Consider the following 17,370-nt stretch of genomic DNA (forward strand, 5'->3'; position numbering starts at 1 on the left):
TGGCTCTTGACTTGGACCATGTATATAAATATATGGATGTATGTCCAAATATTGTAAATATTTTGACTGACAAGTAATCAGACACAACCAGTCAGTCACAAATCGATTGAAAAATGCATAAAAACAAAATATTTTTTTTTTGCATGGGGGCAAGCCTCCCTGCACCTGCACACTCTGTGCATGATCTATCAACTCTGAGATTGCAATACAGTGAGAAAAGGACAAATTCCCTGATCTCCACTGTGTCTCAATCTTTCACAGAAGAAAAAAGCCAGTATGCCCAGTCAGGTGATTTTCGATCAGCTATAATGCCTTTTTTCTCCTTCAACAATTGGAACTCTTGACCAGTTGTACATCTATATCTATATCTATACACAGATATATATATATATATATATATGTGTAGATATATATATATATATATATATATATATATATATATATATATAGACATCTATATCTATATCTATACACAGATATATATATATATATATGTAGATATATATATATATATATATATATATGTACATGCTGTACAGCTGCTACTAACCTGCTGTAGTTAACTAAACGTAATTCAGCTACAGCTGATTCTGCTCACTCAGCCCTACGTAGCTTTGTGTTTCAGTCTGGCCATTTTTACTTTTTGATTCAGCCCAGAACCTTTCTGTGTATGAACATAACCAAACAAGAACCGATTTCCTAATTAAAAAAAATGAAACTTTTTACCAGATCATTGACTTGCAGCGAGAACTTAAAAACAGAGACACATTTCACAGTACTTTATGTAATCCACAGTATTTTATCTGCCATTTTATTTTGCTCACAGTGGAACTCCAGTATACACTGCAACATATTTACCAGAGTCTATTATCTATCAAACACAGTAAGTTAAGTTATTAGGCAATATTTTATGCTTAAATTACCCCCCTAGAAAAAGAAATTACATTTGTTAAATATCTCACAGAGTGTTATATACACTCTTTTCTGCCCTGGGAAAGTAAAAAGCAGTTATCAAGTCCAGTACTATAAAATTCCTAACTGTCAAAAAGTAACATTTTAATGCACTTTAGAAGTCTGAATTTTGACATGTTTATACAACAAAACACATATTGACCTTTCATAGACTTGAGCTAAGAGTCTGCTACAGCAATTACTGAAATGTTTACATTCAGAAGTTGACATAAGTTACTGCCCTTATTCAAAATGTCTTTTTGATGAATACAAATCTGCCTGCTGTAAGTCTGACAGAATGGCAGCAGAGAGGTTGTGCCTTCTGTGATAAAAACGGAGCATCTGGGATGTCTTGAAGCCTGAAGCTTTGGTGCTGCTGGTCTTGGCTGTGGTATCAGTAAATCTCCTTTCCTTCAATTATTAGCTTGCACTTCTGCCCTCCTCACCATTATGTAGCTTCCAGTGGGTTCAGATGATCAGGTGCTATTCTTTTCGGGAACCATTCCCCATTTAAGTGTCTGTGATCATGCCATTGGTTTTGCAAGACAGAAGCCTGTACAACTGTAAGATGTTACAGCTGAGTGAAGCATTCTAGCTATGGAAAAGCAAACCTCTTACACAGTGATTTACTTCTGCTTATGTTTGCTGGATATTTAAACAGGACTGGCACATTCCGAGTGTACTTACTTGTCCACTATCCCAGATCGATAAAGTAGGCCACTAGGAATTCAAGACGCACCTGAGGTCATCTGAAGTATTTGTCTGTTCATTAGTTTTTGGTAAGCACTTCATTTTTTAAGTCTAATTATTATTAGCCATTGAAATTTGCTGTGTTTCTGCTTGTACTTGAGTTTGGTTATTTTACATAACACTGCCCCTGGGTATACTTACAAGGGAGTCGGAATGACGTGGCATATTTTTTGTGAAAGTATGGCAAAATATTGCCACAGGAGACTGAAACAGCCATTGTGTTATGTGCATTATTAAACTAAAAATATGCAATGTGTGGTGCAAATAAAAGTAAGGAAAACACACGTTAGCTTACAATAAAGTGCTACCATGTGCCAAGAGTAATGTCCCTCAAAATAACGTGGAACACAGCTAATAAGCTCTACACATTTTACCTGTAAAACACAGTTGCTGTAATATAGCTGAATACGTAATTATTTTTAGTTTGCTGCCACTGTTGTGTACCACTTGTAAAGCTTCCTGTGATAACTTGCAGTATACTGTGTAGTGTGCTCAGGGACGTGTTGCGTTGTCAAACAACAATGGTAGCAATAGTTATGACTCACATACACAACAGTTAATAAATTCTATGAAGTTTGCAAAGTGTTGTCCTAGCAGACATTTTTTGCCACCTTGACACTGAGTTAACTGAGATTATAAATTTGCTTTCATCTTAAGGTTCCATCAATCTGCATTTACCCAGAGCAACCTAGTTAAGAGCCTGTGAGAAGGATCAAACTTGCACTTTATTTACCCACCACACAACAAGGCTCAAACCTGCACATTATTTACCCACCGCAACCAATGAGAGGTCTAAGTATGCACTGTATTACCCAGTAAAACCTGTGACAGGACCATGTATGTGGGGCCTACACAGGGCCAGTTTTACAGTGCATGTACATAACTTGCATACACCTAAAAACTGACAGGGCCACCTCTGAATTCTATGTGTGAGTATATGAATATGCATCTGTGTGTGTGTGTATTTGTGGAGATATGTATATACATGCTGCAGTGTGTATTAGGGCAATACAGATACTACCTAGAAAAGCCTATAAAGTATGATCCTTGCAGACCAGACATGTAATACAATCTATGACACTGTGCTGTACTTGTCAACTATGGCTCATGAAAAGCCAGCCAGAGAAAGGATCTAAATTCAGATTCATTTAAAGTAAAATAAGTTGCTAATCATCTCAACATTAAGCCAATGGTTGTAAATGAATGTCCTGGTTCACTTTATTCTAGGTAGTGGTCTTTTGAGGTTGGCAACCTTTCTAGTGCTTTCCTTTATGTATTTAAATGGGTACGACTACCTGGTGCCAGATGAGTTTACAGCAGAAACCAAGAAGCACTCCCTGGTTCAGTGACTCGGTCAGTCTCACAATACACACGTGCAGACTACAGGAATACAATACTGTTAGATAACGCCTGTCAGCTGCTCTTAGCCTTAATCGTCTGTGCTTTACTGCCAGCCATCCTTCATAAGGTAACAGCAAAACTTTGCTGTAATGCACAGATGGATGTATCCCAGCTAGGGGAACATGACTTTACTTAGGTTTCTTGCCAATTTTTAGTGCTAAGGTGAAGCTCCCAACAGAAATAACAGGCACAATGCCTGCAATGCTATTCTTCTGGCTTTGCTTTCTTTAATATTTCAGTCTGCATTCTGATGTCTCTTACACTCCGGTGCTTGTACTTAGATTATGTTACAGCTACATGGGTTACCCCCCTCCCCCATTTGCGAGACTAGGACACTTAGTGGAACTTTGTATTTTTTGAGAGATCTGCACTTTGATCTTTTACCTTCCACATACCATGGCCTTTCTTTCCTTGAGTGGAACATCTTTTGCCCTACTTAGCCTGATGTTCACTTAAGTTAATTATTTCCTCCTGTAACAGAGGCAGCACATATTAAAATGGATTCCATCAGACAGAATCACTCATTCTAACATAGTCAGGAAACTTCTGTAAGACTGGTACACATGTTTTTTTCTAGGACAGTGGCACAAGCATGGACAGCAATGACATCCTCCTCCTGGGGCCGCTGTAACAGCCTTACATTTTTACATACAACAGTAACCTCTCCATTCTTAAGTGATTCTAACACATGTTCCATAGGCTGGGAATCTACAGCAGTCCCATTCTGAAGCTCATCTGGTGTGTCTTTGTCTTTAATCATATCTGTCACATCCGTGCTGTTTTGGATGCTGCTTATGTCACTGTTTGTGTAAATGTTTAAAACATACCCGTTGATTCTTACAGTTGAATTTGCAACATTGGTGCAAATTGAATTCTTTGTGCTGTTTGACCTGAGTAACTGTTCCTTCTGACACCAAATGTGACGCCTTAAGATCCGTCGGAAAGTGTGACGAAACTCCCTTATACGATATGCATAGATCAGCGGATTCACCACTGAATTGGCATGTGACAGAATGATTGCCATATACATTAGCCAGGAAGGTGGAACCTTACATCCTGGACAGAACAGAGTAAAGCAGTTTAAAATGTGCAGGGGGAGCCAACACACTGCAAAAAGTCCTACAATGATGGCCAGCGATTTGGCTGCATGAACTTCTTTCTGGAGTATAGAGCGCGACTTTTCTCCATGGATGATTTTAAGCTCAATCTTCTTCAGCTGTTGTCGTGCAGCCATGAAAATCTTCAAGTAGATTCCAAGCATGAAAATCAAAGGCAGCAGCACAAACACAAAGAAGTTGTAATAGACCATGTAGTCCATGGTGACCACGTTGGTGAACAAACAGATGACCAGTGTTTTGTTACATATAGGGTCCAGTGTGCAATTATTCGGCTCCTTGTTCACCTTCGGGTCTTGATGCCAACCCAACATCGGGGTGAGACCAATGATAAATGAAAGGACCCAGCAAACTACAATAACGCCTTTTGCACGTTTTGTTGTCACCAAGCTGTTGTACCTGTAAAACAATAAAATATTATTAGGCTTAGCTTCAAAAAAGTGTAAGTGTAAGTAGCAAACATAAAATTATTTTTAACAAAAGTTAATAAAAGTTTAGTTGTGTGTGTTATTATGCTGAATACTTTTCAAGTCAGACTGATGAAACCTGATCCTAATTTTTGACAAGTGTTTTCTCTCCTTCCCCAGGTATGGTCAGCAGAGAACTCCAAACTAATCTCACCACAGGTCATTACTGGTGACCATTACAACCTCAATCTTATCTGGATTTGTAATGAAACATTGGGTCTCTCTTACTTGAGACATAAAACATCACAAGGAACATATCTAAAAGTCATCACAAAACTTTCTCGCAAGGCTGACATTCACAAAATTATACAATACTAGTAAATTAGCATTTTGTGGGAGGATGTGCCCACTTCCACCCCCTTCACTTACTGTGGGGGTTCTACCCACTATCTCCATGTATACTGCCTCCAAGACTGTATAAACTTGGAGAAAAGACAAAAGTTATAAAAGTGACTTACTTTTCCCCTTTTCTCCTATATGTGCCACATCAGAGACTCTGTAATAAAATGTTAAAAAAAAAACTTTAGTCTTCCCCTGCAAAGATGCAGGTCAAAAGCAGCTCCTGATTGTATCAGTTCTGAACTAAGTAAACATTTTTTAGTGTCACTCTTGACCTGCACTGACAAACAACTGCAGCAGTATGATAAAAGGAAGAGGAAGTGACACTATTAGAACAGACAACACATTTTGTAAAAAAAAAAAAAAAAAAAAAAAAAGTGGTACCACTTTGTTGCACACATGAGCTGCAACGGTTTTACTGATCTGATACTGAACCAATTCCTGCAGCAATTTTGTTCCTTCTTATTTATTTGCAATACATGGAAGGATAAATATGTGAATCTACTGTTCTTACAGAAAGAAGCCAAATCATTTGAAAAAAAACATTCATAATATTCAATTTAAGGGTCTGCATCTCTAAATCTGAGTTGTAGTTATGGAATTTCATCTCAAAGGTGATTTCACAGTTCCTACATTTTTTTTACATTTGTTGTGTGAGATCATTTTTAGATGGATATGTGCAAACACAATGTAGCATTTCAAGAGATGAGGTCCTCTGATGAAGAATGTTAAAGTTCTAAAAGGAAATCCTTGTCATATTGAATGCACGCTCATAATTTTAGCAATCAGTAATATTTTAGGGAAAAGAGTTCAGAATAATTTGTGTCCGTGTCATAAAGTCTGAAGTGTCATTGTGTTTGTCATTATGTTAAAAATGTGATTTCAGTATTGCTGTCTGACAAGCAGTTCCTTTCAAGAAATTATTTTTTGGAAAGAAATATAGAAGTCCATACAGCTACTTATGAGGTGGGGTTCCAAGGAAGACGCTTTGTACCTTATGAGGTGAGGTTCCACTAATGATGTTTTGTACTTCTGGTATAAACACAATGAACTTCTAAAGAGTTATGAGAAGAAATCTGACAAATTAAAGCCTCATAACTTTGTGAATTAATTCATAATATTTTGAGACATCCTAAAAGTGTATACCATGAAATTACATTTCACAAGGGTGCAGTTTCTGCACAAAATTGAACAATGACAGTGGAAAAGTTCATAAAGCTGGACCCCAGAGATAATCACTAAAATCCAAGTTTAAAATATTGAGAATTAATAAATTATGTTCATTTGTTCAAAGGCCTTATGAAAATAATAGGGGGGGGGACAGCACTTTTCTCTAAGTAGCCAGCTGAAAAGGAGTAAGAAGGACCTTTGTCTTGGATAGAGTTTATTCTGCAAGTCTGTGAAAGATAAATATAACTTTGAAGGATGTTGGGGTTCTCGGTGAAGAGAATATGCATTTTTACCTAGAAAAAAGTGAACATTTTTGCCAAGCTCACCTATCATGTGGCTGTTCTGAAGCATGCTTTTGTCTGTACAGATACAGCAATATAGCATTAAGAGCATTGGTTGGGGGAATGAACTGCAATGGCTGGACACAAAGGGCTTTTTGTGTGATGCACTTAATGTGACTAAGCAATACTTAGATATTTGCTTGTGCACTGGTACTGGGCGACACTAAGGATAATATTTGGGGAAGGTAGATGGGGAGGATTTTTGTTAGCTTCTTTGTTACATTTAAGTAAATATTCATGTTTGACTATTCAGAATTTGTATTGGTGTTGCACATTCTCAACGACAGAGATGGCGAATATGTTATTTTTAGTTAGATCATGACTAAAACATGGGCAAAGCAATTATCCTGTCAATCAAGCCACTCAATTATTAAATAAATAAGTAAATAAAAGCTACATATTGTAATATCATATGAGAAGCACGAAAGAACTCCCTTGTGGTGAGATTTTCTGCTGTATATAAACTCTGTTTGCTGCAACTTTGTTTTGCAAAGAACTCCCTTGTGGTGAGATTTTCTGCTGTATATAAACTCTGTTTGCTGCAACTTTGTTTTAACTTTGTTTTGCAAGGGCAAATGCGATTTATGTAAGAAACTGTTGCAAATGGCATTACAGTTTATCACTAATTAGAAAATTATTTGATTAAGTGATACAGTTTTTACTTGCTAAATAATTAAGTCAGAGAAGGGGAGTTGCAGAGAGAAGCATCTAAGCACTGTTTGTGCTTAATGCAGTTGAAACATTGGTTACATTGTACGATATTCACTTGCAGTATCAGTGGCAACATCTCTTTCATGACATCTCTTCAATATGCAGCCCAAGTGCAAACCTGAGAGGGAGGGAGAAGGGAGAGGCACAGAGACACAAAGTAAAGTGTTGCCTGCAAAAGTGCATGTCAACACAAAAAAAGGATTTTAGTGGCAAATAATGATGAATATGATGTTGTCCTCTTCAGTCTTCTTCACTGATGGGTTACGGATCCAATCCTCGGATCCAACTCAGCCACATCTTCCAGACTTCAGATCCCAGTCTTGAGCTCCTCCCTCTTCCCATAATGCACCACACTACTTCTAACTCCCCAGCTCTTGTTTGCTGCCATTCTGGTGCTGTAGATCAGTGCGATATACTTTTAAGAAGCATTCCAGTCAGTGGGCAGGTGCATATAAGTACTGAGCACATACTAGTAAGAGTGCAATTTTGAGTGAGCAGCCAGAGTGAGAGTATGCATGTATGTAGTTAGTCAGTAGTAAGTTCCTGACATCCATCCTGATGTTTGTATGCAATAAACTGCTTAAACGAACACTCAAGCCTCATCATCTTCTTAATGCACATAAGACAAGTGACATGGTGTCAAAACTGGATCCAGAGTCACAACCATGAGGCTGGTTAAAGTTGAAAAAATATGTAGGAGTGGATCATCCCAACTGCCCAAACGGCTCGCAAAACAGGTCAGAAATAATTTCCGGCTATTAAACTTGCTTAAATGATTTCTTTCACTACAAATATAAAACAAAGCACTCAACATGCTCAAAACAAATTTCTTATTAAACGAAATGTCCAAAACTGTGACATATTGATAAAAATATTCAAAATAATTACAAAAACATTTGAAATAATATCAGTATAGTATAAAATGTACAAAAAAGGGAAAATGACCATATTTTTTGCTATGTACTACTGTTTCACATTAACTAAAGCTATTCAAAGTATCCGAAGTGTGCAAAGTGTTTGCAAGTGAGTGCAGTATTACATTAGAGTTATTTCGCAAAGTACAGTTAGTTCAAAGCATATTTTGCAGAGTACAGTCTTTTTAAGAGCTTATTGTGCATTTGAATATTATTACAAGTACCTGGTGTCTGTGCATGTTTGCACATAATTACAAAGGCCAAGACTGCATTATGTTTTACTATAATTCTGTGGACATGGCAAAAGGATTTTGCAGACCCACACTGCTTGTGTTTCATAACAATATTGCAGAAAACTGGAGAGTGTTTGAGCAGGAATACAATATTTTCATACAGGCTACTTTTTCTGACAAAGATGCACATACAAAAGCATTTATTTTCCTTAATTTAGCTGGTTCAGAGCCATTGAGAGAAAACGTTCATTTGTGTATGCACCTGCTGTGTTTGCAGGGGAGGGGGAAGACCACCATATTGTGGTACCAGCTGAAATGCAGGAAGACCCTGAGTGATTAAAATGTAAATGTAGAGAAATGTGTAACCCCCAAATAAATATTACAATAGAAAGGCGCTTATTTTACACAAGGGATCAAAAGCCAAACTTTTGCAGCATATATAACTGACTTGAGAAATAAGGCTAAAACGTGCAGATTTGGTGATTTGAGAGATGAGTTGATAAAGGACAGGCTTGTGTGCGGTATGAACAATGACACAGTGAGAAAGATTTTGTTTTGAGACAGTGATTTGACACTACATAAGGCCATTAAGACTTGTCAAATATATCAGCTTACAGAAAGGCATACAAGTATACTTACAAATGAGAATGCAAACCTTCCAGTACCTTCCATAGATCATCTGTTATTTGTTATAAACGATAGGCTGTGGATGCTGTGTTCTGCCATTTCTCTGACAACTGTAACTGCTTGATGCTAATGTTAAAAAGGTTAACTTAGTTGCACAATAGGGTTTATGTTGCTAGCTTCAATGACACTCTAGTACTTATCCCTAGTACGACTGTATGATCCTACTGTGTGTTTCACTGTCTGTCTGATTAGCCTGTTTTATATAGTGGGAAAGGGTTAGTCTCTGTACTGACCTTGTTTTTTTTTAATCTTAGATACATGTTCTGGTTATCTGTTACATGCTTCCTTGACTGCTGAATGTACTTATTTTTTGTCTTCTCTCTCTTCCTATATATTTACCAGCCTGTACACCTGAGTTCCTGTCCTTACCCTTGCTAAAGAGGCCCTGTGGACATCATACTAAGGAACACAATCCTGAATAGGATTTTATGTCCTCCCCACTAAGACTGTCTACCCAGAGTAGACCTTTTGGAAAGTATGTCCTACTCTTGTACTGTTTAATTTTACTCTCCAGGTTTTTTGACTTCCCTCCCAAGTCAACCAGCAGCCTACTCCCCCCCCTCCAGTAGTAATTAAATCACTTTTCTCTTTCCCTCCTTTCATCAGCACTATCCTTGAGGCAACTCTCCCCCCTACCCAGACATTTCACTTGGTGAACTCTCTGCTTGCTCTGTCTCTCATCATTCCTTGACTTGGCCACCAGGTGGCACCCTGTTTACTAAAAGACACACTATTTTTCCCTTATTTCCACAGTAGACCTCTGCTTCCTGCTATCCCTTAAGTCTAAACCCCTCTATTTTACTCTACTGCTACCACCTCTGCTACCTTACCTAGCTACCATATAGTTATTTGACTCTCCCCAACCCACTACTTATCCCCCCTGCACTTTACTCTATAGCTTAACCCTACCCTACACCATATACAGTGTTTCTCTCTTCTTCTCTGATTGTTTTACTGCCATTGATCCCCTCACTGGCTCTTCCCGCTCCGTTCGCTACGCTCACTCCGCTCCCCTCCCTATCCCCAATTACCACCCACCCCCAGGGGCCCTACCCTTATACTTCTTCTGCCACACCTCCAATTTACTCATATCCTATCTCATTTCCTGCCCCACTCTCACTTGTTAACTCTATACTCCATTCTTACCACCACACCCACTCTCCAGATTCCTATCTAACTGCCACACCCCACTCCCCACCATCCAAAACCGCCTAATCCTAAACTTGCTAACCTCATCTCACTAATAACATGCCTTTAAGCCTTAAACTAGTTTATTCTCTGCTACTTCTTAACATCCTTCTCTTTTACTATACTCTTACTTCCTACGAATATCTAATCCTTAGCCAATCTCCTAACTTAGCCAAACACACAACCTCTATACTTCCTCTAGCTGAACAAACACATATTAATATCCTATCATCCTGTCCCTACCTTCCCCCTCTCTACCACAAATTACACCATAACAGATTTCTAACCACTAGACGGTTTTATCTAATACCCTGCAAAAACTCAAAGGTATTTCAAATCCCACAAACACTTTTACTGATACACGGGGACATCCACCCCAACCCTGGCCCCAACAATCCTCTCAGCCACACCCCTTTTAACCAAACTGCTAATAATTTCAGTTCACCTTTCTCTACTGACTCCCTCTCAATAGCACACCTAAATATTCGCAGCATCAACAATAAAATCACACAACTCCATGCTTTAATTGTCTTCTATGCCTTTGATATGCTCTGTCTCACTGAAACATGGCTTAAACCAGGTACCAAAGACAACGAAATTACTCCCCCAGGCTATAGCACCTTAAGGCAAGATCGTCTTAACAAAAAGGGTGGGGGAGTGGCCTTATTATACAAATCCCAACTGCAGATAGCCTTAATTGACTCCCTGCCTCCCTCCCCAGCCAATGCTGAAATACTCTGTACCAAACTCCAAGTTAATAATAACAAAGCCATTTATATAATATGCTCATACATCCCTCCAGGCAATAACTTAAATACACTGGAAAATATTCTTAGCTGGGTCTCCTGTAGTTTCTTGTAGGAAACCATAATCTTAGGAGACTTTAATATTGATTGGAACTCCTGCATCTCTCCCAAACCTACCATTCACCTTAATCTCTTTAACTTTCAACAAACCATAAACTCCCCTACTAGAATACACAAATCAACCCATAAACAAGCCATCCTGGATTGGATACTGATCAACAACAATCCCCTCTCTTATAAAACTGGAATACTCCATGACAATATCAGCGACCATCTCCTCACCTACATCACTAAACAAAAATACCACAATCCCAAACAGGCTACTTATCGTACTGTACACAACAAAACAAATTTTAACCTGTCTTCTTTCCGTAATGAACTCAAAGAATATAACTGGTCAACTCTAAAACACCTCCCACTTGATGAAGCAGTTACCCATTTCAATAATACCTTCCTACAAATTCTCCAGCATCATGCCCCATCTCAATTAATCAGAATAGGCTCCAAAGCGGCCCCCTGGCTTTCCAAAAAAAACAAACAAACAATGCTAGCTAGAAATAAATTATGGACAAAATGGAGAACCACTAAAAACCCAACTGACCATCAAAATTTCAAACACCTGAGAAATGCTACAAAGAAACTCACCTATCTGGATAAAAAAAAATATTACCTTCAGTATCAACAAAACCAAAAACAAAACCCCAAACAATTCTGGTCAGGAATCAATAAACTGCTCCATCCAGGGAACACCAAAACACCTACACCAGCTAGCCTAGCTCAGACCCAACCCAATATAATAGCCAATATATTCAACAACTTCTTCTCTGATACAGTCGCCTCTCTAGCAAACACCATGACTCCCCCCTTCCCTTCAAATAACCTCTCCTCAAAACAGCACCCCCACACTAAAATTTAATACAGTCTCCACAACCTATATACGTAAGTTACTCTCTAAACTTAAACCTTGCACCCCTTCTGCCGACAAACTACCAGCGGAATATCTTCAACTAGCAGCAACTGAACTAGCTTACCCAGTCTCCATCTTAATTAACAGAACTATAACCGAATCCACTATCCCATCCTGCTGGAAAGTCTCCCATATCATTCCCCTCCATAAAGGAGGTAACTCCAATGAACTTTCTAATTTCTGGCCAATAGCCCTTCTATCTCCACTATCTAAAATTATGGAACGTTGCATACACCATCAACTCTTATATCATCTCTTGCAAAATAACTTACTCGTAGACTCACAACATGGTTTTAGGCCCTACCACAGTACTTCCACTGCCCTTCTCTCCTTCACAGACATTATCAACAAAAATCGCAATAACAACCTTTTTTCCTCTGCATTATTCCTGGACCTCTCAAAAGCCTTTGATATGGTCAACCATCAGCTTCTCCTAGGTACTTTAAAATCCCTCTCACTTGATTCGTTAGCACTACAGTGGTTTGACTCCTACTTGAAAGATAGAAAACAAGCAGTCCTCTGGGACAGCCATATATCCTCTCAGCTCCCTGTCACTATCGGTGTCCCACAAGGTTCCATCTTAGGTCCCCTCCTCTTCTCCATATTCATAAATAACCTGCCTACTTCACTCCCAACATCCACTTGTATACAGTATGCTGATGATTCAACTCTCATCTGTTCTGCTTTATCTCCAGAAGAACTCCACTCCTCTACCCAAAAAGTCTTTACGGCAGCAGAAAAATGGTTCCAACATATCTGTCTCCTCCTTAATCCCAAAAAAAACAAATTACTACTCTTCACCCCAACCCTTAAATCTACCCCAATCTCATTTTCCATTGTGTCCTGTAATGGCACTATCATTAAACCTGACTGTTCCACCAAACTACTAGGCATTACTATATACAATCAGCTAAACTTTGACTGCCACATTGATCTAACCATCAAGGCTGTTAATAAAAAATAGGTGCCCTCTACAGACTTAAGCCCTTTCTTACTGCTACTACCCGAGTGTCTCTTGCCCAAACTCACCTCATCTCCACACTATTGTATGCCTCTCCATCATTTATCAACATTTCTAAAGCTAACCTTCAAAACTTAACACAGCCTACCATAGCATTGCCAGGTTTGCCACAGGTTCCCCATTCCGTACTCACCATTGTCTCAATCTAAAAAAAACTTAATTGCCTAGAACTTCAGAACCTAATACTCCTACATCAACTAGTCATCACTTATAAAATTCTACATTACCCCTCCAATACACCCATACTTAATAACCTCATCACCCCATATAAAAATCTTACTTCCCTTCGCTCAGCCAGCAAGCTTCTAGTAGCTACTCTCAAATCTCACAATAAAGCAGGTGACTCCTTATTTGCCAATACTGTTGGATCATATTGGAATAAACTTCCCATAGAACTGACCACCCTAAGCTCATCTCACCTTTTCAAAAAACAAATAAGAAACCATTTCCAAATCCATTGGCTATGCCCATGCTCTAATCCTGACTGAGCTCAGCAAAGAATTCCCCTCTCTCAAGTCCCCTCCTTTCACTTCTACTTATTCTCTACTTTTGATTATCCCTCTGCTGACCCACTTGCAGAAATTTTTTTTTTCTCTGTTTTCTTACACTTCCTATTTCCTCCATATACATGCTATATCACTGCATCTTGTCAGCTCTGCTTTTTCTAGCTTATATACAAATCACTTCTATGCAAATTTCTTTCCTAATACTAGTGCCCTGGCACAACGTCTTCTATTCTAAATTGTAAATAGTGTAATTTTTATTGACTCTCCATATGTCACTTTTTTCTATCTTCTTCATTTGTTAGCAGTCTTACTCTAGCAATTATTATAGAAGAATGATGCCTCACCATTGTTATTTCCTGTTAAACTGCCTCTGCATTTTACTAAACTACATAATAATTGTTCCTCTATCTGCTTTCATGTTTTATATAGTTTTGTTTTGTTTTTGTTTTTTTTTTGTTATATTGTAAGTTACTAGTATGTTAATGGAGCTTTTCTCCTCGGGCCTCTGCTGAAAATGGAAATGTATCCAGCCAGACTAGCCCGGTTAACAAATGTAAAATAAAAATAAAATAAAATATAGATAGTATTCAGCACAAGGTTAAGAGATACAGACCTAAGGGCTGGGCCACTTTAGTAAAACCCAGAGCTACTTCAGTAAAGCCTAAGGTGCACACAGCAAAGAGCAGGGGTGACTCAACAAAACCCATAGCAAACCTTAGAGTCAACTGTCGTAATTGTGGTGGTAATCATGAACCCAAATGAGAAAAGCACCTAGCTTTTGGTCAGCAGTGTCATTCTTGCAATAAGTGGAATCATTTCAAAAGGATTTGTAAATAAAATAAGGTGCATTCTTTTATTAAAAGAGGGCATTCCAAGAGGCAAGTTGGTCAATTAGAAAGCTGCAACCCTACTTTTTATGTTGATGGTGTGTCTGTGCTTCTTGAAACAGTCACAGTAGATTTGTGGACAAAGAACAAAATATTTTGTACTATTTGGATTAATGGAAGCACTGCAGAGCTCAAAGTAGTTACTGCCAAACAGTGCAATGTTATGTCAGCAGAAATGTTTGCTAGAGTAAAAGCTGCATAACAACTTGATTTGACAAAGTGTGCGAAGCTTGTTGCTTATGGTGGTGAAGAGATTCAAACCAAAAGCTCAGTAGTGCTTTCATGTTACTCTGTTGGGAACAGCTATGACTTGCAGTTTTACATAGTCAAGAGACATGTGCAATCATTATTAGGCCTCACAGACAGTTTGAAAATGGGACTACTTTCATTTAATAATGTAAGCATGCATGACAACAGCTCAAATTTTATGCAAACTATTTTTTCTGAGTATGCTGATATGTTTGCAGACAAATTAGGCAAACTACAAGTTCTGTACTCTATGAAGTTAAACCCAGAGGTCAACCCAGTTAGCAGGTCAGCACGGAAAGTTCCAGTAGCTATGCAGAATAGAGTCAAAACCAAACTAGACAAAATGGTGCAGCTAGGAGAAATTTGTCCAGTAGCAGAACCTACTGAATGGGTATCCTCCATGGTGGTAGCTCACAAAAAAGCTAAGATGATATCAGAATATGTATTGATCCAAAAGATCTGAACAAAGCATTAAAAAGGCTTCATCATCCAATGTGCAGTCAAAGAGGTTGCTGTCCTCAAGACAAATGCCACTGTTTTTTTTTCTGTCTTAGATGCAAAGAGTTCATTTTGGAAAATTATGCTTGACTGAAAACCTTCATTGTTGACCACATTCGGTACACCATTTGGAAGATTCAGATGTCTGAGAATGCCAATTGGAATAAATTCTGCCAGTGAAGTCATTCAGTGTGCAATGCAGCAACTTTTTTCAGGCTATCCATGTGCTATTATAGTAGATAATATTCTAGTGGGAGGTAATGGTGAAATCAAACAGGACAGAAACCTCAAAAAAGTTCTGGAAAGAGCACGTCAAGTGAATCTTAAGCTGAATCCTCAGAAGTGTAAATTCAGGCTACAAGAAGTTACTTATGTTGGTCACTTGTTTACTAGTTCAGGTTTACAACCAGATCCTTCCAAGCAAACAGCAATTATTGAGATGCCAGCTCCAGACGATATTCAGGCTCTACAACATTTTCTTGGAATGGCCAACTATCTAGGCAAGTTCATTCCAGATTTAAGTCAACTTTCAGCACCACTAAGAGAGCTGGCATGCAAAGATGTAATTTGGTCATGGTCAGAGCAACACCAAAGAGTATTTGATGTCCTGAAACAGAAAATTGCTAGCCCCCCCCCCAACTCTCAGCTACTATGATGTTCACAAACCAGTTACTCTTTCCTGTGATGCTTCTAGGTTTGGTCTAGGTGCAGTCATTCTTCAAGAGGGTAGACCAGTAGCCTATGCATAGAGAACTCTTACCCAAACTGAGATGCAATATGCCCAGATTAAGAATCAGCTTTTGGAAATTGTGTTTGTATGTTCAAAGTTTCGTGATTACTTTTATGGGTGACCTATCCAGATCGAAACTGATCACCAACCTTTAGTCATAATTTTAAGAAAGCCTATGGATACAGCTCCAGCCATACTGCAAAGCGTGATGCTCAAATTGCAGAAGTACAACTTCAATCTTGTTTACACAAGAGGCAAACTTCTTTATTTGCTGATACTTTATCCAGATCACCTGGAAAAAACACAGAACAGCATAACAATGAGCAACTTGGTTTTGAGGTCATGGAAGTGAGACATTTTTCTTCCATACACCTTGATGTGCTCAGAACTCACACAGCTTCAGATCCACTTATCCAGAAGCTTAATCACTTTACCAGTCGAGAATGGTCTCCCAAGTAATCTTGCTTACCAGTAGACGTACAACAGTATTTTCCATACAGAGATGAGATTTTGTCAGACAATGGTATCATCATGAAAGGTCCTAAGGTGATTGTTCCAAAATCCTTGCAACAAGAGTTTATTCAGATTTTGCATCTTGGCCACTCAGGAACTGATGTCAACAGATATCAATAAAGTACTTTTAAGTTGTTCAGTATATAATAGTACAAAACTGCATCAACAAAAATAACCACTTCATTTAAGCCAGATTCCCAAACTACTTTGGTTGATAGTAGCCATGGATACCTTTGAGTGGAATGGTCAACATTCCTTGATGTTAGTAGACTCTTATTCAAATTGGTTCAAGATTGACCTACTTCCCAACTTAACTTCCAGTACTGTCATTTTTCTGTCCAGGGTAGTCCACACTGAGTTATTTCTCACAACGGTGCACAGTTTACTAGTCAGCAGTTCAAGAAATTTACAGAACCATGGGACTTTGTTCACATTATAAATAGTGCTGAATGCCCTCAGTCAAACAGCCTGGCTGAACTTGCAGTTCAAAGTGCAAAACAGCTGTTAGAGAAATCCAGATGTGACAGTACTGATCTTTTTCTTAACTTGTTAAATCTCAGAGACATTCCTTGTAAGAATCGTCTTGGTTCACCTGTCCAGAGACTTCTGTCGAGACAAGCCAGAACCACATTAACAATCAGCAGTAATTTATTTGTTCCATGTGCTAAGAACAACAAAGCAGTAAAAGCTCAACTGTCGAAGAAGCATTTATCCCAGAAATCTTACTATGATAAAACAGCAAACCACTGAGTTCATTGAAAAAAACGGGAAATAATGAGGATGCAGACATCATAAGCTTTTGATCGCATCAGATTTGTGAAAAGTTTGTGTCAAGAGATGAGCTCGTACATTGTAGAATCACAAGAAATGGAATTCTGATAAAATTGGAAGCATTTGTTACCAGTATCCGAACCACTGTTAAAGCA

The 17,370-nt window shown here is 38.4% G+C and overlaps 1 protein-coding gene across 2 annotated transcripts in view; it reads right to left on the reverse strand.

Moving 5' to 3' along the window:
• Window positions 1–795: 795 nt before the first annotated feature.
• The window catches only part of ADORA2A (adenosine A2a receptor), a 431,532-nt gene continuing 414,957 nt past the window's right edge, over window positions 796–17,370 (reverse strand). For both annotated transcript variants that reach the window (XM_044068827.1, XM_044068828.1), the window contains exon 3: window positions 796–4,616. In XM_044068827.1, the coding sequence (XP_043924762.1) occupies window positions 3,638–4,616 (979 nt within the window). In that variant the 3' untranslated portion in view covers window positions 796–3,637. The remainder of the gene's footprint in view (window positions 4,617–17,370) is intronic.

The sequence above is a fragment of the Protopterus annectens genome, chromosome 4.part0 (assembly GCF_019279795.1).
Source record: "Protopterus annectens isolate FY-2018-M chromosome 4.part0, PAN1.0, whole genome shotgun sequence".
NCBI lineage: Eukaryota > Metazoa > Chordata > Ceratodontiformes > Protopteridae > Protopterus > Protopterus annectens.